Below are 23,371 nucleotides of genomic sequence, written 5' to 3' on the forward strand. Positions count from 1 at the left end.
TGCTCTACGACTGTGCCAATATTTATGCAAAAGACACTCAATGTTGGTTTTAAAATTCCAAAGTTGAAGAATCAACCATATTACTATGAGGATTTGTTTTAGTAGCTACCCACCCTCACCGAGAAATACTTGTGCTTTGCTGCCAGCCTGGATTGGCATAGCTCCAGCTATGCTGATGCCAGGAGTCTCTTCCCATGGATGTGATCATGGCTACCATCCATTCCTGTTTAAATCTGTTCTCGAATAAACTAACCAGAGAGAATCCCCAAAGCCACAAAAGTCTCTCAAGGCATGTCACAACATCTTCCAGTACTCCATTCAGACCTGACACTCTTTTCCAGCTCCTTAAAATTTTTCAAAATCTTTTCTTTAACTACAAACACTAAGCCTGAGATGAAGTATTCAAGTAATTAACCTGTTTTAATATAATTTGAATCATAATGCCAGAGCAATATCAGTTCTTATTCAAAAATACCATACCAGAGCAGACAAATATCAAGAAAATTAATAAAAATAATAATAAAAAAAAAGGCAATGAACTTGATATCCTTTATACATTGACAGGAACTTATAAATAAAATGCAGAAAGTTCTTCACCTATATGTGTAGGGATATACTGGGACTCCTGAGAACATAGAGCTTCATGCTCCTGGTCTCTCCATGACTCCCCATATGCCCTTTGCAAAGAGGTTTTTTGCACTTTGCAGAAGGTACAGTTTCCATGATGCAGAGAACTGAAATTACTACTATCTGGTAGCTAGTCACGTGGTAAAAAGTGGTTTAAACTCTTTCTATAAACAATGGTGGTTCATATTAGCTGTTACTCAGGGATATGTTGACAACTGTCAGTTTATTTCTGAATATTTGTACTTAGGAGTCCAAAAGTAATGTTCACATTCAAGTCTGATGTGGCCAAGTTTATACCAAACAGTGTTAAGGAGAACAGATTACGTTACGTGCAACTTAAGCTCCAGGGAGACCTTATAGCAGCCTTCCAGACCTGAAGGAGGCCTATGAGAAAGCTGGGGAGGGGCTGTTTGCAAGGGCATGTAGCGATAGGACGAGGGGCAGTGGTTTTAAACTAGAGCAGGGTAGATTTAGATTAGACATTAGGAAGAAGTTCTTCACCACGAGGGTGGTGAGGCACTGGAACAGGTTGCCCAGAGAGGTGGTGGAGGCCCCATCCCTGGAGACATTCAAGGCCAGGCTTGATGAGGCTCTGAGCAACCTGATCTAGTTGAAGATGTCCCTGCTTCCTGCAGGGGGGTTGGACTGGATGACCTTTAAAGGTCCCTTCCAACCCAACACATTCTATTATAAAATAAAAAATAAAAAAATCTATTCTATTCTATTACGACCAGTAAGCCGAAAGTTGTTCCTGTAAAGATGTCTAATTCTGAAAGCATCGGGTACAGAAACAGGACAGTTATGCAACCATATTAAAAGTTATATTTACTAAATAATTTGAGCCTGATTCGCCATTACATTATGCAGTACCTAATTGCTCATGTTTCCAGGTTCACAGCTCTTATCATCAGGAGAAAGTAAATAATAGCTTCAAACGAGATCTGAAATTAAGTTCAGTGTTGGAAAACATTCAAGTTCTTTTTAGCCTCATCTAAACATTTCCCTCTCAAGATAATAACTTTCCTACCTGTTCAGAGAAGTTTGCAAATATTTAATTCAAAATCAAATCTGGAATGCTTATGCTTTTGAAAATGTTTTCTTCATGGGGGAAAAAAAAAAAAAAAGAAAAAGAAAACAAAAAGAAAAGAGAGAAGCCTGAAACTGGTGTAAGGATCACTGCTTTGAAACAAGCTGAAAGTCAACAGAGCACAGTTAGCCCAAGAGTCAAAACCTGTTGAAGATGAAGAGGGAGAGAAGATCAAGCAAAATGTGTAAATAAATACTGCCTATGTAGGAGTCCTCCACAAGGTCATAGTCTCAGCTAGCACCACACACTGGAAAGCTAAGTCACCCCATAAATTCTGTAACTACAGCACCGTGATTACCCTGGCATCTTGGAGTAGTGCTCCTCACAGTTCACTGTGCAAAGGGCACCCCAGAAGGTGCCTGTGCCCTTCTTCCCTCTCCAAAGGGAGAGGAGATTTTGGCTAGCTCCTTCTTGAGGACTGGCCATCACGTTTGGGGAAGTGCTGGTCTTTCTTCCGCTTTATTGCCTGGATATTTGGAAACTGTAACATGCTGCAGACCACACAGCAGGTTGTGTGTTTTTTCAAACCATATGCAAAGGCAGCACATAGTTTGAGTTCCTTCCTGGGCTTCTTTGTTCCTCTGACCTCTGGACAAGTCATGCCAACAAATAAGGGTATTACCCATGTAATATAGTCAGGACTGTTGTCTGGCAGAGTCATGCAATCCCTTTCTCCAGCAAAGTGCTCCTCCAGCCAGGTTGCCCTCACAAGCACATGGTCTTAGATACCTCTGCCAGACACAAGACCCTGCTTGTGCCCCAGTTGCACAATCCCTTCTCTTCCGAGAGCCAGGTCCCTCCCTGCAGAAGGGGGAGCTGGTCCCACCAAGCTCCCAGTTTGGAGACCATGGGTACCTTCACCCTCCTTGAGAGGTGCGGGTTTGATCTCAGCTCCTAGCATCCATCAAGCCCTCTGCAGGGCAGCTCCTGCCAGTTTGAAACCTGCTCCCTGCATCTCCCACCTCTCCTATACCGTGCTCTGGGACCCGGAGAGCAGATACTCCTTCAGGCAGGCATTGCGGTAGTGCTGCTTCTCCCTGCCGGAGTGCTGCTGGCCTGCCTCCCTCGCCGAGGGCTGGAAGCGCCCGTAACAAACCGCTCCAGCCAAACCGGACGGGTTGCAGGCAGTCCCAACCAATTTTACCAGTGACACAGAGCAGGTCCCCACGTCCCACACAGGCAGCAGAGGCCAGACAAGAGGAGAGCTGACACCTGCACAGCCCCGCCGCCGGGGACGTGACAGCTAGCCCGCAGGTAGGCGAGTGGGGTCAGAGCTGCTCTCGCTCAGCTCCGTGGAGCCCACGGCACCTTCGCCTGGCAGAGACCTGGGACCGGAGGCAGAGCGTTCCCGCAACCTGCCCAATAGCCCGGGGGAGCTGCTACGGCTTTCCCAGACGGTCTCACTGCACACCTGCGGAATTCAAAAGCAAACTCTGCCAGCTGGAGTAGGATATTTAAGGAACCAGTTATGAAGAGGAGAGAAGACAACACCAAGGATTTACAGGTAAAATGCATATTTTGATTTAAAGGTGTGAACTTAGACGTCAGGCGAAGTGGACAGAAATGAGCAAAGGGTTACAGGATGATGGAAGTATGGAACAAATTAAACTTATCTGGGATGCATCCAGTACTCAAGTTGAATTTTCTCTTTCTGCATGGAGATACCTCCCTGAATTATAAAGGGTAAGGGAAGGAGGGCTTACATCTTCATCCCTAAATATATCATTTGCGTCTCAAATCTGAGCCAGTGGAAGAGCCGAACACTGAGAGTGAAATCCTATTTAATTTATTCAGCAACACATCTGTGTGAAATATAGTCCAATTACAGGTATTAGGTTACTTTGCCATGGCTGCAGCCATTTGGCTTTTATTTCCAGCAGGCTCTAATTAAATTATCACAATGCGGGAGCAGACAAGTTTCCCTTATACGTGACTGCAATTAAAGACATGCAATCACAACATTTTTTAAAGTGACTCCAATCAATTGGTTACAGTAAAGAATACCATGTAATAGAGCAGTGACTCCACCGCTAAGACTGAAAGAGGGTTTCTATTTCAATAACCTAGTTCCCTTTTATTACGAGTTCTGCTCTTGGATAATTTATTTAAAGTTCATTATGTGTCTACAGCATATATCATTTGCCCTCAGCTTGGGCTGCAGAAGTCCCATTATGGCCAATTACTTAGTGTGATAAAATCTGCCACAGTACAAACTGTTCCTTAATTAGATTTAAGTTTTGTCTAAATTCTATTTGTAATTCAGACAGCAAAATAATAAGGCCAACAGCAAAGACTTGCTGTCTCCTTTCTTCGCTCCCTGTGCCAACCTGTAAGGTTGGATGTAATCTTAGGGTATTCCAGAACCAAGACCCCACACCCGTGTGATTTTCTTGCAATATTTGTCCCCCGCTTCACCTTTCCATAACCAGGGCTTGAGAGTGGCCTGGCCCATGGGGGGAATTCCTCAACCCAAATCCAGCCCTATCAGATACCTCACCGACAGCAAAGGGGATGGCTCTGAAAGCGCCTGAGAGCCTGTGGCTGTCGGTAGGGACTGCAGCGGCGGAGTGCCACTGCCGCGCTCTTTGACCATCGTAGGTACTTGCTCTCCAGCCCCTGTAGGTTTCCTGCAGCAGCACACTGGTTGGTGGGGAATAAAAAAAAAAAAAAATGCTGCTGACAAAATGGTAGTCCTACAAAACCACAAAGAAAGTGATGCGGGAAGCAGCACCCAGCCGTGCCCTTCAGCTTGCTTAAGAACCGTGCACTGTAAACACTGCGGCGTGCACAGCCCCGGTGCTTCCAGCAGCAGACAGCACGCCGTGACCTGCCACTGCAGGATGGAGGGCTTTGCTGTTAGCCCAGTTAACCATTAGCCGTATCAGAGGCTTCAAGTCTGTTTGGGGATGATGGTATCGCTGCGTTACTTCTTAACTGAGTTAGAGCCACTGGATTTATCCAAACCATCCCCTGCATCATCCCCAGCAATAAGAAGAGATTTGAAGCTGGTTTGTTCTTTAAAAACAAAGGCCAATGTTTGGCATGCATCTCCGGAAGCTCCAGCTTCAGTTTTCAAAGTGTTTTAAGTACTTTTGAACCAAATGTTCTACACAAATTTGAATTCAAATCCTGCAACCTGTCTCTGTGAGATCTCACGAGTGAGGATAGAAGCTACATCAAGAAAATTCAGAGTGGAACAAGAAATAGACATGGTGATTCAGTAGGATCCATTTAGATGGACCCAGGCCAAAGTAATTTGAGGACAGGCACCGTCCTGTAAGAAGTTGCATTCCTCTGTAAAAAAATTAAGCTGGAGATTTATTCATTTTTTTCCATCAAAACATTTACTCCACTTGAAAAGAAAGAAGGCATTCACACATATGCACTTACTGGATGGCATGTTAGCACTTATCTGACACGCGCTTCAGTGGCCCCGTATTTTCTGTTGTAGAGACTATATACCAGGCTACCTTTACTTCCCTTGAATCCTGCTCAAGTCCCTTGTTGTATCTTGCAAATGGCTGCTTTGCAAAGTTGGATGAACTTATTCCGATGTTTCACAAAACTTCTATCTAAGACTAATGTCAAAGCAAAACACCATTTGAAAATTTTACAGGGATAGAAATTTACATAGCAGCTAATGACAAGCCTAAAAATAACCTATTTCTTTGCAACATCAATCTTGTTAATGAACTAAAAGAATTAAATATTGCTCTATCAGTTGTTTCCAAGGAGCAGGGAGAAAAATGTTAACTAACTCCAGGATCAAAAAGAATATGGAAACATTTCAACATCCCCCCTGTTTTCCAGTTAATTAACAAGGCTGCAAATAGCTTTTATGGAGCAGTTATGGTCTGGACATTCTGGTCTATCTTTTGGTCAGTAGCACAACATGACTAGCCTGTCCTTCTTCTCTGCTGATGAGAGCAGAACTTTATATACCAGGGGGGACACATCACACACTGTGGGGCTGGGAATCCCCTATATTACAACTTCATTGTGCCTGTGCAAACCCTTCCATGAAAATATATATTTTAAAATAAAATTGTATCTACCTCTGTATGGATATGATAAAATCCCTGTAGATCGGGATCAACTCTCACCAAAGCAGCAAGGCCTTTCCTTATTCAATAAAGGCGTTTAATAGTGGCACTGATGGGAAGTCGAAAGTAAAGACCTGATCATTAGTTGTTTTTAATGGACTAAGAGAAGGTCTTATCTGTCAGTGAACACTAAACATTTCCCTCTTCCTTAAGTGCTAAGGAAAAATCATGAACACAACAAATGACGACTCAGCCAACCCCACCACCTGGCAAGACACTGAAGGTGATTTTCCCAACTGCACTGATGTGGAAGTTGGTCTGAAGACTTTGTACCTCCCCATTATGTATAGCATCATCTTCCTGGTGGGATTTCCGGGAAACGTCATCGCGATTTGTGTTTACAGCTTCAAGATGAGGCCTTGGAAGAGCAGCACCATAATCATGCTGAACCTGGCTCTCACAGACCTGCTCTACCTCACCAGCCTTCCCTTCCTGATACACTACTATGCCAGCGGGGAGCACTGGATATTTGGTGAATTCATGTGCAAGTTCATCCGCTTCGGCTTCCACTTCAACTTGTACAGCAGCATCCTCTTCCTCACCTGCTTCAGTGCCTTCCGCTATGTAGTGATTGTCCACCCTATGAAGTTCTTCCACATCCAGAGGAAGCGGTGGACAGTGGTAGTTTGCACAGCCATTTGGGTGATCTCACTGGCAGCTGTCAGCCCCGTCCACTTCTTGATCTCCTTAAAAGAGGCACAAAACAGATCTTTATGCCTCGACCTTACCAGCTCTGAAAACCTGGGCACAATCAGGTGGTATAACTGGCTGCTGACGATGTTTGCCTTCTTCTTGCCCTTGCTGACGGTGACTCTGTGCTACGCGCTCATTATTTACACCTTGGCTACCGGGCCCCACACGCGGGCTTGCTACAAACAAAAGGCTCGCAGACTCGCTGTCGTCCTCTTGGTGGTCTTCTATGTGTGCTTCCTCCCCTTTCACGTCTTTCGGGCGGCTCGGGTTGAACTACGGTTGTGTCCAGCCAACTGTCAGCTTGAGAAACAAATCCACTCCATCTATATCATCTCTCGGCCACTGGCTGCTCTCAACACATGTGGAAACCTGCTACTTTATGTCGTGATTGGAGGTAACTTCCAGCAGGCTGTCCTCTCTCTTTCAAGGTGTAAGTGCAGCAAATATATCCAGCAGCCCAGGAGCAACAATTAAGTGGCCAAGTCAGAAATCGCATTAAAGTTATGCAGGAATCCCTCGAAGAAAATCCCAGCAAACCCAGGACAGCTTTGCTGGTGTAAGCTCCTGCCAAGGCAGGTGTGGTGATATGGCAGCAAGAATTGCAGCTGGCGTCACCCTCTCCCTGCAGTAGAGCACTTGTCAAAAAGCTGTCTCGGGAGCAGGTTTATATATACCTTTCTTAGCAACCAAAGAAAGAGGAGTGAAAAGAAAAGATTGTAAGCCACCTCGAAGGTGAAATTTAAAACCACCCAACCAGACTGTTTCCAAAGACATTTGGGAAATGCAGGGTTCTCTTGCTCCGGGGCTTTGCGGTTGATTACAGAAACATGGAAAGCTTAGTCTGGACATGAGAACAACTTCCATTGATTTCAGTGTTGTCACTGATGTAGTGCTTTGTTTATTACAGCCCGAGCGAAACGGAGTAGATATTGTCACGGATACTGAAGCCACTGAATTACATACTTAGAAAGCACCTAGATAAATCAGATGTTTTCAAATTACATGGACCTGATGAACTTCAGCATAGGGCACTGAGGAACTGGATGGTGAAATCTCAGAACTGGCCTAGGAGAGGATGAGAGGAGTACCAGAGGAGGACATACATGGTGAATTTAAGGAAATATAGATATATAGATATATAAAAGGAGATAGATATCTATATACATGGGAAAAATGGAGGAACAAGGAATTAACAGTCGTGTTAACCTCAGAAAAATACCAAAACAGACAATCAGATGGGAAGTCTACAGAGGATGAATACAGGTAAGTACCAGCCAGTATGGACTTATCAGCTATGTGCAATCCCAGGTCATTCTGTTTTCCTACTACAGCAAATTAACAGGCTTGTACATGAAGGAAAAGACAATGTCATATATCTTGACTCCAGAAGAAGTTTTGACACTGTCTGAGATGACAGTCTTGTGTGGAAGGTAAGGCAACAGTCTGCGGGAAATTTGCCAGTTACAAAGTTGAGCTCAGAGCAGAGATATTAGTGATTTACTATCAAAGTAGGGGGAGCCACTGAGTGGTGATTTCACCAGTCTGTCCTGGGTTTAGGCATATTTAGTGTTTTCCTTAACAAATGGGATGATGAAATAAAGTCTGGTTATTATATTTGCAGGTGACATGAAGCTGAGAGGACAAAATTAAGTTGACAAATTGCAACTACGGGCTGAAAAAACACAGGATGCAATTAGGCAGTGACAGATGCAAAGTTCTGTGTTTAAGTAGAAATAATGAACTGTGCAAACACAAAAGGAGAAAAAAACCCCACCTGTTTAGGTAGCAGTTTGGCAGAGAAAGATCTGTCGTTACTGTGAATCACAGGCTGGACAGGAGCCGACAGTTTCAGTGGGCTGACAGTGTCTGCTGTGGCAAAAAGGGCAGATGCAATGTTGTGATGTATAAAAAAGAATATGATGTGCGAGATGTGTGTAGCAGCCCTTACACCCTTTGCAGCACTGTTCCCCTCCCAGCTGGAGCATCATGCCCAGCCTTCGAGGCTGACCTTCAGGGGAGACACAGATGAGAGGAGCATGGCAAGACCACTCAGTGGAATGTCCCGAGGGGAAGGAACCGTACAGAAAACCAAATGGTATTCAAATCCCTCAAGGGCAGATACCAGGAAAGACTTTATCTCAACGACTGGTGATGAAGCCCTGGTGAGGACAAGAGAAGCCCCCACAGCCACGTGTCTCTAGGAGCAGGCTAGCCAGACACTGAGCAAGAGGGACACAAGCCTGCCTGCCTTCTGGAGGTCCCTTTTGGCCACAAGGCTTTGCAATTAGGCATACACTGCAGATAGCTTTGGTGCCAGCAAAACAAGCAGTGCCCAGGAGCATCACCGGCACCAGAGCTTGTCCCACCACGCTGCCATGGGTCTCCTTGGGCTGGCAGCTGGCCGGAAGTGACCAGCAAAGCCCAGGCACCTGCACTAGCACTGGCACACAGGAGCCTAAGTAGGACAAACCATGACACCGTAGTGGTTAACATGCCTTGTGGATATCTAAAATATTTTATTTGGTAAAGGCTCAACCACCAGATATATCTTTCAGAAGCAGTGCTATAGGCCTTTTGACATGTTTTTAGATTGTCCTCTTCTGTATCATTGTTGAAGTCTGAATTTTACAGGTTGCCACTAGATGGTGATCAATCATGGTCAAGCTACCTGGTTTCACGTACACATGGTTGATTCAAATCCACATTTACACAAATACAGAAGATGATTCACATGAAATAAATCTTTTCTGACATAGATTCATAACATCCCAGCTCTCCAACATGGCCAAACATGCACTGCACAAATTCTCTTCCTTTTCCACCTAAGTGAAAGCACAAGATGTGTCTACTACTTACACATACACATCTGGAGCGGATTAAAAATTATCTTTTTTTCCTCTCTCAGAGCATTTTTAATTCTTGTTCGCAGAAGCTCTTCCTTCTCAAGCCCAAGCTGAGCTTATCACATACAGGCAGAAGCTCTTCAGTACAACTACACATACAATATAAAATGGAGCAGCTAAAGGTAAAACGTGTGAAATGGAAGTGTTCAAGGCTTTCCGTCTCTAACGGCAAGAGTGACAGTCCCATGGTTTCAGAGACTTGGAGAGGGGCTACCTTTTTACATCCTCCTCCTCTCTTCCTATCTCACCTGCTCATCCACCACCTCTTTTCATTCAGTTTGGGGTGAAATAGCTGATTTTTAAGTGCCAGACTAGATTAGGGAATGATCCTGGGAGCTGTAGTTTGCCGGTGGGGCAAGAACCTCCAGGAGAAGGGCAGTCACATCTTCCAGCAGCATGGCTGGCTCTGGAAAAGGAGAAAAGCTCAAGCTCAGTGAAGGCTTTTTTAAAGCATTCAAGGACTGCTCAGGTGCTCTGTAGGACTGAGAGATCATTATCTCATGTGACTCATTCCTTTTGCGTACTGTGAAGGGTGACATCTCGATAGCTTCTATTTTTAGCAGCTGTTAAGTTTACTGCTGAAACAAAGATAAGTGCTTCGATTGCAGTAAACAGGAGACACTTTCCAAGCTCTGTACACAGTGTGACAACACAACTACATAAATTACTACACTATTGCAGGCTAATTCACAGCATAGTTATGCTCCAGTAACCAGGCTTCTGTCAAAAGTCTCTGGTAGGTTTGTCTGCAAAGACAGTCCTGTCGACTCAAGCACGCTGCTCTCTGCCTGGGACCACAGAGGGACCAAGAGAATAGCTTTGCAAGGTAAACCTCTCATGGGGGCTGTCAACTCTGATGATGCTAAAGATGAAATTTTGGAATTGCCGACTGCTTTTGTAGGCGTGTCGAACCTTATTCTTCCACGGTGACTCACGCACTGTCACAGATTGCAGCACAGCTATTTTCTAACCTTAACTGTTCAGGAAGGCAATCAGCAATTTTTTTTCCTTTTCTCCTCAAATCATGTATTCCCTTAAGAAGTGAAAGCAAACAACCCTCCTTGTACTCAAATTTCCCAGGGAGTGAAAATACTGACTGTAACGTTCTGCATGAAAAAAAAATAAAATATCGCAAAATCTGTCCTAATCCGGCTGCATCTAGCTGCCATTCAAGCAATTCTGTGTCGTACTGAACACCTAAGAAGAGAGTGTGAAGCAGACTGCGTGTAGCATCAAAGTGAATAGCTTAGTAAACAGCTAGTAGAGAGAAAGGCTCAAATAGCTTGAGAACCGTCTGCCCTTACAAGGTGTGTCTTACAAGGCTGCGATTTTATCCCCATGCAATGGTATGCGGAGTTGGGATGCTGCTGCATTAGCCGTACAGTGTAACTGCACGGCAGTGATCCACCACATGAAGCGGAGGGTAGTGCCAGGCTCACCACTGAGTCATTTAGACCTCAGATAGATGCTGTCATTTTGCTGATAAGGCTAAGCGAGCAGAATAATCTTTGAGTGACTGCTTCCATCTGTCGGTATTTTCTACTCCGAAAGTGCGGGTTGAGTGAACCTAAACTTTAAAGCAGCAAACAACAAATGAACACATCGCTATTCAACTCCTACCAGCCCCAAACTGCGTTTGCCTTTCCCTGCCAGCGGAGAAGGAGGAGAGATGTAAAGGAAAATACTTTATGTGTTCCCTCACAGCTCCCTTACGTTTTGTGAAAGTAAAGGCATTCAGCGGTGCCAGCTGATGCCACTTCAATGTAAAGGACGCACAACCAAGTCCAGGAAGGAAAAAAAGAGTTTACCCTACAGAAAATTTATTTCAATGCCTGTTTTCTGAATAGCAACTGGAAAAGAGCAGTACTTTTGACTAAGGCGTCTGCTGACTTGATGCTCTAGCCTGCTGGGTGCTGCGGTGGAGAGCAGAGAGAGCTGGATGCCTCCTAAAGCAGGAGAACAAAAAAAAAAAAAAATCTTGCTTTTAGTCAGAGCTGTACTTTGAGGCCCAGAAGGAGAAAAAGTAAAGTAGGTAAACACTGAGTTAAGTGTCTTTCCAAAATAAAATTTAAAGCTGAAATGCTGATTTTTTTATAACACACAGAGGGAACATGATTTTTCAGGGCTGCTGCAGGCAAGTATAATGCAAAGTATGTTTGATTCATCATTGCTAGAACCTTAAAAAGCATTTGAATTTAAAGGTATTTTATCTTCTAAGATCTCTACTTGGTTTCTTTACTCCCCAAAACGGTTGATATCACTGATTTCTAAACCAAAAGAGAGAAGGTTGCCTGGAAGCTATAGTGTACTGGCAATGCTCTTAACTCTTACAAGGAGAACGAAGTTCTGAGCTTCTGGTTTTTTTTTAAAAAAGGGAAAGATGTGTTTTTCCAAATTATTTTATTGATTTCCTTTTACTTTGTAAAAGAGTGAAAGAAGATAAGGTGAAAAAGAAAGAAATACAACTTTGTGCACAGACAGACAACGCCATAAAGCAAGGTAGAAGGTATAGCTCTTGGAGACAACTTTCTTCACGTGTTTTCATACGGCTGTATTTCCAGCGCACTCCCTGCTACCCAAATTAGCAAACCTGATGCCAGGTTACTCGGTCCTTCCCTCTCCCTTCACCACATCCAGCCTGTTGCTGAAGACCCATCAGCTTTTTGGAAAAATTATTAGGAAATTCACCCTGTCCCTTCTAATGGTTCTGCCAAAATCTTTGTTGTTCCTCTTTACCCCTGATAGGCACGAGCTAGTTGGCTGCATCCTAGAGCACTTTCAAGCCAATTCCTCTGCATCTGGGAGAATCCATATTTTGTCGGTGGATCTGTGATAAGATATTTTGGTATTACCGCAAGAGCACCCAGTGACATTCTCACATCACTCCTCCAGTTTTCAAGGACTTCCATGGTGCCAGCCACTGTGCAAAGCGATGCCCTGGACCTGCAGCTGACAGGGCTAGAAAACACCTTCTCTGGGGGTGCCTCAAAGGGCATTCAAGGTAAAGCCTCCTGCTCTGCTCTTGTTACAGACCTGTTAAGCTGGGCAAAAAGGAGGTGATGTGGCACAAAGAAGGGAAGCATTATGGGTGGATTTATTTCCTAGCCCGAAATGATCCCACAGGGGCAATTTTCCACTGAGTGAGGCAGGCTGGCCCAATCACTTACGGCCTCAGCAATAATGAAGAAGGCCTAGCAGACAGTAGCATACAAATCCACTGTGCAACAATTTCAAGCAATAAACCTTTTTGAAAATTCCTTTTTTCCCTTTGCTTCATCATGCTTTTTATCAACGGGAAGTTATCTTAACAGACAAGGCAGCAGCACCTGCCTACAGGAGTTTCCTCACATTTACCTTTCTGCTAGTAAGTTGCTCTGAGATATTTATATATTGCCCCTATTTTACAGGTGATGAAACTGAGGCATAGTGGATTTAAGTGACTTGCCTCCGGTCACAAAGCAAATTAGCAGCCAAGCGGGGAAGAGATCAGTTCCTAGCCCAGAGCTTTTACAAAGTGCATTTTAGGCTTAGGGTAAGATTTTCAAGAGAGTCTTGATTGCTCAGTTGTGGCACTTCAGTAATAAAAGTTGAGTTAGAGCAGTGACTGTGCTATTCAGGCCCCGGTTCATCCCCAACATCATACTCTGCATCTGTGGAAGAAGCACTTCTGTTTTCCTTCAGAGAAGATTTTAGGGGGACCAGCTCTTTATCACCAAAGTCATTTGGTCACACTGCATGTGACAGAATCACAGAATTGCCTGGGTTGGAATGGACCTTTCAGATCATCTAGTCCAACCATCAAACCATCAACCATCGGATCTCAGCCGAAAGCCAGTAATTAGCTGTATTCATCCCATTTACAGGTTTGTATCAAGTATTTGTTAATTTGGAGGTTAACACGCAATATTAGCAGCATATAGGGAAACCTTTCAGGCTGAAAGATGTGCATCGCACCACAGGTTGGGAAGCTGTTCTCTGTGGGGTATAAAAGGTCAGAAATAGGTTCCATAACTAGTGAGCTGCCTTCACCCAAGGGGCAGGGTCCCACTGCTCACCACGTACTTATGCCGATGCTGGGAGAGCGCATGGGTTGAGCTAACACTCCTCAGAGCTGAGGCCAGCCCCCTCCCTGCACACCCTTGTTCAGATCCAGAGGCCCATGTTCTGCCTTCAGACACGGACGTCAGAACTTCTCTTAACGGAGTTAAGATGCAGATTTTTTCATACACCTCCTAAATTTCCATCCTCACTGCTATTCAACATGATTAATGCAGCTACACTAACTCATTAGAGCTAAATATTTGGCCGACAAATGCCGGTGAAAATCTAAATCTCTCCCTCTGCCAGGAAAAAATCCTAGCAGACATAACTTTTTTTCCCAAAATGCAAACCTGAATCTCACTGAGGGAAGGGAACGACAGCAATGGGGCATCGTGCTTACTGTAAACACCAGGAAGATCAGCCCTGCAGTAATTCCAGGCTGTGCCCAAGGGGCTCCAGCCTCCCGTACTCCCGCAGCTGGGCCCCGCAGGTGCTATAATTCAAATTCCCACTAGAGGGTAGGCAAAACTCTTCCATTAAAAGGATCGCTCTGGAAAAGCATAAGTATGCGGGAAAACGGTGTCTGATTTGGTAAAGGAGGTCTGGGCTGGAGGATAGGAAGCAGAAAATAGGAAAAGGAGGAACAAAAAGATGTTCATACCGCCTGTGAGAGTGAGGTGGGAGCATCGTTCCAGCTTCCTCTAAAGAAGCACAAGCTCTAGTTTATATCTTTATATCAAATACAGCTGGAGTGGCTATGTGGGTATAAACATGTAAATCGTAAATCAAATACAGCTGATCTTGCCCCTGTGGATGTTATCTTACAAACAGTGATAGGAGCCAGTTAAGTATATCAAACAGTTAGAAAGGATAAATATAGGGAATTAGAGTTTATCCACTTCAGGGCAACAGTGAATTCATCCCCTCCTGAATGCCTGGCCAAAAATATCAAACCGTGGGTTTATCTCTCTCTTGTTACTGACCACTCTACTATTGCAGGAAATAATGGCTTGCATTTTCTCCTCACACATTTCTCCGCTGCTGAAATGCAAACAGGTTTCTCTGAACCTTGCTGCAGGAGTGGAAAGTACGGCTGTGATCAACATGTCTTCCTCTTCTTGGTCTCCCCAAAAGAGCAGATCCTTCTCCAGGTGAGCCTGACTGTCTGAGGGAGCTTCCTGCATTGCAGATAAGGGCACTGGAAAAAGATTTGATCACCACACATCTTGCTTCTCCAAAGCAGGCTTTCACATCGATTCAACAAGACCGATGCTAGGGAAGCCAAAGCAATTCAGAGTTTATTTTCTAATTTAGTCACAGATCCACAAAGATGGCCTGAGACCCAGAAGGACCACCTTTGTGAGCTAAATGGTATTTTTGAATGCTAAACAAGGATTTGATTTGATCTTCTTAAACTTGCTTATGCTGACAGAGGTAAGAACCAAAGAAGACCCATCAAAGAAGCGGAGCTCTCAGAGGCTTTCCTGAGGCTGGGACACCTTCCACAGCTAGGATAATTAAAGGCTGAATTAACTGTACTTTGGAAGATTGGCATGGCAATGTTTTCTACCACAAGCGCTACTCTATTTCATCTCCCCCCTGGACAGACATGGGCTTTTGAAAGGAAACGTTGTCCCCCTGTTCTGGGTGGGTCCCATCTGCTGGTCCCACATAGTCTTGAGGGTGGCAATGACTCTCCCTCCAGAGTGAGATGATGAAACTGGATGAGACATGGCACTACAGGCAGTAGTCTCCACAGTTGTCACATCAAAGGCTAAACAGGAGGTGTGCCCGGAGAAGGATTACATTTGTGGCCCTAATGAGCCAAAGAAAGGAGCCCTTCAGGCAGCAGCATGTGTTTTCACTGCATTAAGGCATGCGAATCCATTGCAAAGAGACTTTCACAGCACAATATTGGAAGCAAAGGAAGAAGCATTAATCCTGAAAGACAGCCGTGCCAAATGAGGTTAAATTATATATTCTCTATCTGACTTGTACTGTTAAGGTGTCAATGATAGCTCTGCTGGATGCTGGCATGGGCTAAGGAGAGGTATCTGGTATTTGGCACAGGGCTGCATTTGGTGTCTACTAGACCATTTCAAGAGATCACATTTATCTACCCTATGGTTATCAATACCTTTACCACCTGTCCTTGCCATGATAACTGCTTCAAGTGATGTTGATCTGATGGAAAAATCTCCTGTCTTCATCACTCTGGGAAAAAAAAAGGAATATTTTATTGAAAAGACAAAAGTCTGTGACAGCAGGTGAAAAGTAAAAACCTCTCTTGCAGGGAGTCAAGAAGCTGGATTTGGTAAGGAACAGATGGATCTTGGCAGATGTGGTCTTTCACCAAGGAGTTGCCTCAGGGAGGCAGTTGATGTTAAATTTTGTACAAAATTTCCTTTTCTTGTATGAATTAAAGATACTGACATATAGAGAGATGACCTTTATTCTGCGACCCTCTTACCTATTCACTTTTGAGGCCTTCACTTTGAAGGCTGTTCCAACAGTTTAACAAAGGTTAAACCACACTTGTGGCTTCAGCTGTACAGTAAGTCTTCCTTGTTGCTGTCTTTCAGGGGTCCATGAAATGCATCATCTCATCAACACAAGTTTCCACCCTAAAACTTTCTGCTCCAAGGTAGATGAGCTAGAGATACTAGAGGGTGAAATGCCCAACTAAGCAGCTGCAAAACCAGGTCTTCAAAGAAAGAATAAACTGTATCGCTGCTGAACCCTCTTTCTGTTGCTTGCTTGGCCCTTTCTGGTAGACAATTTATTGCTAGTGTTTTCAATTCTCAGAGAAGTAAGGAGGAGGGCCAGCAGAACTGCTACCTGGGTCTTCCGTAGGGCAGACTGTGGCCTGCTCAGGGGCCTGGTTGACACAGTCCCTTGGGAAGCAGTCCTGAAGGGCAAAGGAGTCCAGGAAGGCTGGACATCCTTCAAGATGTAACTCTTAAAAGCTCAGGAGCTGGCCATCCCCATCTGCTGAGAGATGAGCCAGCAGGGAAGAAGACTGACCTGGCTGAACGGAGAGCTTTGGCTCCAACTCAGGAGAAAAAGGAGAGTTTATGACCTTTGGAATAAGGGACAGGCAACTCAGGAGGACTGCAAGAATGGTGTGAGGTTATGCAGGGAGAAAACAAGAAGGGCCAAAGCCCAACTAGAACTTAATCTGGCTGCTGCCGTAAAAGACAGTTAAAAATGTTTCTATAAATACATTAACAACAAAAGGAGGGCTAAGGAGAATCTCCGGCCTTTATTGACTGTGGGTGGAAACATAGTGACAAAGGATGAGGAAAAGGCTGAAGTACTTAGTAATTTCTTTGCCTCAGTCTTTAATAGTAAGACCAATTGTTCTTTGGGTACCCAGCCCCCTGAATTGGAAGACAGGCTCAGGGAGCAGAATGAAGCCTCCATAATCCAAGGGCAATCAAAACGTTTCATGTGAATGTCTTGAATCTATCAAAAATGTTGATAGAAACCAAGTAGGCAGCATCCAGGCTAGCTACCCAGCTAGCCAACCAGTCCCAGAAAGAGAACGGGGAAGCCAGTGATGGTGGGATGCAGAGGGCTGCTGCATCATCCATCAGGATGGTTTAGCGTCATCCAGTTCCTTTCTTGGGATGGACCAGGTTTCTCTCTGAAATGCTCTGGGAGGGGGACACAAGAGACACAAAACTTGATATTTTGCTTCTTTTCTCAGATTTCGCACAAAAGCCGTGCTGGGAGCCGTGGCTAAGCTGCTACTCCAGGCACAGATAATACTGATGGGAGTTTCTAGGAGAGAAGTGCAAGGCCCGGCTCTAGGATGTTTAGCATGGCAAAATTTTCCATCCAAGTCCAGATTATGCAGTGAGCTCATCCTTATTATATTCATTAGTGATTTGGTCAATGGAGTAGAAAGTATACCCTTTAAGCATGCAGATGACAAGTGAGGGGACTGCTGGCATGCTGGCGGACAGCATTAGATTCAAAGCAATTTACAGAAATTGGAGAAATGGTCTGAAAAAAGCAGGACGCAATACAATGAGGAGAGATGCAAAATTTATGTTTGTAGGAAAATGATCAAAAATGCACAAATCTGGACTATCTGCTTAGGCAGCAGTACCGCAGCAAAGAATCGAAGGGCTACGCAGGTCATAAGCCGAACATCAGTCAAATATGTCGTGCTGTTGTGAAAAGGGCAAACAGCAGAATGGGACTTGGAAATAACAGCACAGACTGCCAGGCAGGATGAGTAACTCTTCTGCTCTGGTAAACGTGTCTCCTGGGGTGGCATGTCTGGTCCAACACCACACTTCAAGAAGGACAGGGACTTGCTGGACAGGGAGCAGAACAGAGGTTCAAAAAAAACCAAACCAAACCAAACCAAAACAAGTTTGTGGGACTGAGAGTTGTTCAATCTATGAGAAGTACCACTGACGAAAAGATCATGGTGACCTTCACACATGTCACCTGTATCCAGAAAGCAGAATGCCCCCTGCTAGGACTAGGTTGGGAAGATGTTGGACATGGGGCAATACGTCCTGTGGGCACAGAGAAGCAGAGAAGTTTGGTAAAGAGAAGATTTTAGAAGAGGTTGGAAAAGAATCTGCTGGGCCGGCCAAGGATATGACTCTGTCTGGGGCAGCTGATGGACAGCATGTCCTGAGGAGCTTCCTTCTACCTCACCTCCTGCAACGCCATGGGCAAAACACTTTTGAATCAGGACAGAAGATTTCAGGAAAGGCAAGCGTCTTGCTGCACACACCAAGATAATTCCTCAGAGAAGGGAGGTGTCTGAGCTCAGCTCCTTGCAGTGGTTATGCCTGGAAAGCCAATGGATGAGATATTTTTCTGGGGTGAATTAACTTGGCTCCAAAGCCAGTGGAGATTTGTATGTTGGCAAAATGCAGAGTAATGGCTGAAATACCTGGCCTGACCCCAAACACCCTAACCACACAGGGCATTGTATTTTTTATATCCTTCAACACATTTATCATATATCACTTTATATCATTTCAGTTTATTGCAAACTATTAAATAGTCTCTTTTGAAAAACAAAAAAGCCAGGGTCAAGTGCACAGAGCTTCTAATTGTCTTATTTTCTCACTTTTCTTGAGACGTGTAATCTTCTGTCCCATGGTGATGTGATTTCTTCCATCTCCCTCCTATTGCACACTTTAATAGATAACTGTCACAGTATTTAGAATAGGCAGTGCCAGCTCTGAAAGCGACGACAAAAATACACTGCATCATTATTTCTGTACCACTGGGTTTCTGTAAACACTGCATTTGCCTGTGAAGGTAGCCAGGTTAACTGCTTTCTGCTAACTGTTTGCTTGTGTCCAGAGTGAAATGCACATCCTCATCTCTTGCTTTACTAGGTATTTCTCTTTGAAGATAATGCTCCAGCAGCAACTAGTTCCACTGCAGATGGTGGCAAAACGTTACTTTCTGAATTATGTGACTCTGATTTTCCAGTGCTCCATGATTTTTTGCGTTTGGCCTATACAAACCAATGCGGTCAGTTCACTGCTCTGTCTTCAGAATGACAGAATGACATTCACAGCAGAGATCCCCAGCTGACCCAGGCATGGTGAGTAAGTGTGACACTGTGTTAGTTCAAATCCTGCAAAGCGCAGAGGGAGGAGATCTGACCAAAGCCCAGGAGTGGCCCTGAAGCTCTTGGTGAAAGGTAGCATAGAAAGGCAAAGCAAGAGAAAGCCTCTGGAGAGGAGTGCACCTCTCTTTCCTATATTTGATTTAGATGAGCGCAAAATAGCCAGAGGAAAAAATGTTAGGTTTTAAAAAAATGAAAGTATGAATTCTCCAGGCTCAGCTTGCATGAATTATCTCTTTGAAGGCTAGTTCAAAGTTGGGTGGAAGGCTAGCCCACACTTCCACCCAATCTGAATAGTTGGAGAGCCATTTAATTGCCTGAGGATAATAATACTTAGCATTTAAGCATCATTTAAAGAGCACAAGACTCTTTCAAAGGCAGTGAAGCTGCATGACTCTGGGGATGAGGATGGCAGAGCAAGGCTGGGCAAGCGGGGGAGCAGAGAGAGCTGCCTTCACGGTCCCATGCTGGCACAGAGGTTTCTGTACCAGAGGGGATGCAACGGGAAGGGTTTGGGGTGAGGAGCCTGAACGCCTTCCCTGTTTACACAGCTCTCTGTGCAAGGGAGGTTTCTCCGAAAAATACGAGACCTTTGACTCCGCACTCAAGTGATGATTTGCAGAGCATTTCCTCTGTCTATTTTGCTGCTGTGGTCTAGCTACCTCCTAATTTCACTTTGACTGAGAATTGTTTCTGCTTATTGCTTAATGATAGTAAAATCCTACCTGATAATTACCTTACCTTATCAGAAACAAGCACTAGTAATGCAAACAACTAATTTACCAGTTTATAACTTTAGTGATTGTGTAAATAAAAGAATTAAAAGAGATTAAGCTTGGGAGGGAAATGGTGCTTTTAAAATATGAAGTGCGTCCTACATACAAGGCTGAGCTCCCTTCCCTGTCCTCCCTGTGCTCCTCTTGGCACCAGTCCTGCTGGGAAAGGCTCATTTCCGAATTTCGGCAGGTGGGAGCTGGGCCCAGAGGGAGACCAGAACAGTAATGAAGAGACCCAGGGTCCTTCTGCCGAGAGCCAGGCATTAGCTAAGGGCTCGTGTTAGCTGAGGGAATGGTACCTGGCTAGTAGAAAGGCTCGTCTTTGGCAGTGTATATTAAACACGTGTAGAGGGCTGGGATGGTACAAGTCACTTGCTGAAGACAAAGCTTTATTGGAGTGGCCTAAGGCAAAGGGCAGCCTTTCCTTCGCTTGCCATAGCACCCTGCGAACAAATTACAAGAGCGTCAGCAGCACAACAGAATATATCTTCAATGACTGAAAACTTGCTTGTACGCTGGAGGTCACATTAACAGCACCCTTTGCTGCATCCTGTACTGGCACATTACTGGAAGCCAAGGATGTATATCTCATCTCACAAGAATTTAGAGGCTGCTTTGTCTTGGAATTGAAAAAAAAAAAACCCAAAATAACAAGGCAGCAAATTGGTCCTCTCTGTTTTCAGGCCGACTAAGCTGGGTCATTTTCAGGAAATGCCCCATTACCTAAAACAATTACAACTGTTGTCACATCTCCGATGAGTTTAGTTTGGCTTTTAGTGTCTGCTGGGAAAACTTTAACTGGCGCAGCTGCTGTGTTTAAGGCCACTTCATAGCTGGGTGCTCCTGCAGCGCTTTTTATTCACGGTTTATGGCCTTGCCCGTGCTGTACCAAGGTACCTGAGCACGTACTGGCTTTGAGCAGGCAAATCGTCTGCGCCATTGTCTTTCCTCTCCCCACCCCCCATGGGGCAACTCGCCTTCTCAAAGTTCAGCGCTTGTCTAAGGGCTGCAGCAGATCTCATCTTCTATGCCCTGTAGTCGATGAGCACCAATTCACTTCAAGGACTAATATTAGCCGTAAAAGAGTGCCTCGGATCCATACAGGCTATTTTTGGAACTGTATCGAACTACTTCTGCTCAGCTGATGTGGCAGCAGCATTGCGTATATTCCAGATTATATATGCATTTTTCCTAAGGTAAAATATTCCTTTCCAGAAGTTTTCATTAACAGTCTCTATTACCTGCATAATTGGATGGCAGCATTTAACTGTGATTAATTTAGAGTTACTGTGCATTGAGGGATTAAAAAAATGCTGCCCTTACCAGTCTGTCTCAGGGGAGAAATACGAAGGGAGAGCTGGAGCTGATTTGCCCATGCGATGAAGACGCACGGTATCATTCTCAACAGAACCGAGCGCCTCCCAACCGTGGTCTGATAACAACTGTAATTAGGTATTCAATCACACACAGAGTAAGATCAGCCAAACCAGCGTATGTCTGCTAAGGAAAATAGCCCATGGAAAGATTATATGTTTGCTGAACCAAAAGTAAAACGTATAATGGAAGCTCTTAACATTCCGGAGCCTAGCCTTTGCCCAGCAAACTGCCTATTTTCCTACATAGTTATTAATCAGAGCTGTCTTTGCCATTTCTACTGTGCCGCACCAGGTGCTGTCATGTCTGAAGATCTGACTCTGAAAGGAGTCTTCCATTCATGCCTGTGGATTTTAGATCCGGTTTTATGAGTTGAAAACAGCCTCTGCACTGGAGGACACTCATACCCACAAGTCCTAATTACAATCGGGTTCAGCAGTGATGCTGGGACACCGCAAAAAGCCTTGCTACGACCTCTTCCACCCCAAAGCCCACAAAAGCCAACAGGCAGACCATTCATGGAAAGAGACATTGTCTGCAACCAGCCACAAACCAAAACAAAAGTATTGGACTTCGTTCTCCACACCTGTATTTTAGCCTGGAAGCTTTTGAAGCAGACTGCGTGCTCCAGGTATGCAAACTCGTCTGTCATCCTCTGCATCCTGTTCGCCCTGCCATCACAGAAATTAAAATACAATATGAAAAGACGATCCTATTTGCGTGATGCACTCTGGAGTAACTGACCCACCCTACCGCGTAAAGTTTTAAGAGGAAATCTTTAATTAATAATTGTGCCACCAAATCATTCCAGTTTCCTTTGTATACAGTGACTAAGAGCAATGTTTATATGCACACATGAACGCCGCAGGATTTTATAATGGCGGTTTCAGGAAAGGTGCAAATAGCTTGCTTTTTGCTGTTGGATTACTGGTCTTGGCAATTCTTATCCATACTCATTAAATTAGGGGAAATGACAGCCCATCTGATAAATCAATGCATCCTGCCTGGAAGACTGTTGAAACAAGAGATGAGTGCTGTCTCTCAGGGGGGGACCATTGCTGGAGAGTAGCTTCAGCTGCGGGTGGCTGCTTGCCGGTAATGGTGGAAGAAACACCATTCCACATCAGGAACCCACCGTGCAACCTCGCTGTCAGCACGAGCTGGTCTACCTCTGCTGTCTTCTTCTTGCCCCGATCAGTCTCTCTCACTGCTTCCCATGGGTCCTGGAGCCCACGCATCCATGAGAGGAGCCCCAGCTCCTCACCAAAGAAAGCTAACCCAAGAATAAGAAAACTGGTTTGTTTTTAGTCAGCTCGCTTATCCAACACATCCCATGGGGCCATTGAAAACATGTGGTTTAGGATGAGAGGAGGGAGGTGGTGCTGCCAACTCTTTTGACAGCAGCCTGCAATTAGAGTCACTTAAGTCAACTGTGAAACTACAGGGTATTTTGATTTCCCCCCAATGCTTGTAGAGAGGGGCAGTGTGAGGATAGCCTGAAAGCACAAAAAGGGCCATGTTTTTGGTAAGGATCAGATTGGTCTACCTATGGGCAGACTTAAAATGTCCAGGGACATGAGGTGGAGAAATTACTGCTAAAGCGAAAAGGTCCACAGACTAAAGAGCTGAAAGCCACACTGCAGGACAAGCCTTTATTCATAGAGATCCTACACGACGCCAGGCAAGTGATTTCAATCAGATATTCACAAATGACCCTTGTTAGTTTATGCATAATTTCCCTGGGGCCTGTCACGAGCCCCTGGGCCAGTCGCATGGTTGCAATCGAAGCCAGTGTTTCCGAAGGTCCATGTGCAATGAAGAGTTGCAGAAACCCTGGTGAAGGGTGGAGGGAGGCTGCAGGGAGGCAGGAGCCACATGGTCTCTACAGCTGATGATGAGACAAGATTTGGGTAAGCTAAGGAGCACAGCTCGGTCTCCATGCAGAGCAGCTCTGCATGAATGACCTTCTATTAGTCATCCTCTCTTGAAATTGATCGGAAACTGGGTGTTTTATTTTGTTTTCCTGCCCAGAGTTGGATACTCAGAGGTGACCTCAGTGCCTGCGCGAGAACCCAGAGCCCCAAATCCCGGGCAGCTCTGGGCCACGGTGCCAGGAAAGCCCATTTCTGCTTCACAGAAAGCACTGCCACCGCCAAGGA

At 44.8% G+C, this 23,371-nt stretch overlaps 1 protein-coding gene across 1 annotated transcript; it reads left to right on the forward strand.

Annotated features, from left to right (window-relative positions):
- The first annotated feature begins 5,985 nt into the window (after positions 1–5,985).
- On the forward strand, positions 5,986–6,984 carry LOC141737923 (2-oxoglutarate receptor 1-like). The gene has a single exon (XM_074572926.1). It carries the CDS (start codon positions 5,986–5,988, stop codon positions 6,982–6,984), a length of 999 nt encoding a protein of 332 aa, XP_074429027.1.
- The last annotated feature ends 16,387 nt before the right edge of the window (positions 6,985–23,371 follow it).

The sequence above is a fragment of the Larus michahellis genome, chromosome 1, assembly GCF_964199755.1.
Source record: "Larus michahellis chromosome 1, bLarMic1.1, whole genome shotgun sequence".
Taxonomy (NCBI): Eukaryota; Metazoa; Chordata; class Aves; order Charadriiformes; family Laridae; genus Larus; species Larus michahellis.

What these genes read in the sequence shown, in the direction of transcription:
- LOC141737923 (XM_074572926.1), top strand. Translation starts at nt 5,986, where the DNA reads ATGAACACAACAAATGACGACTCAGCCAACCCCACCACCTGGCAAGAC.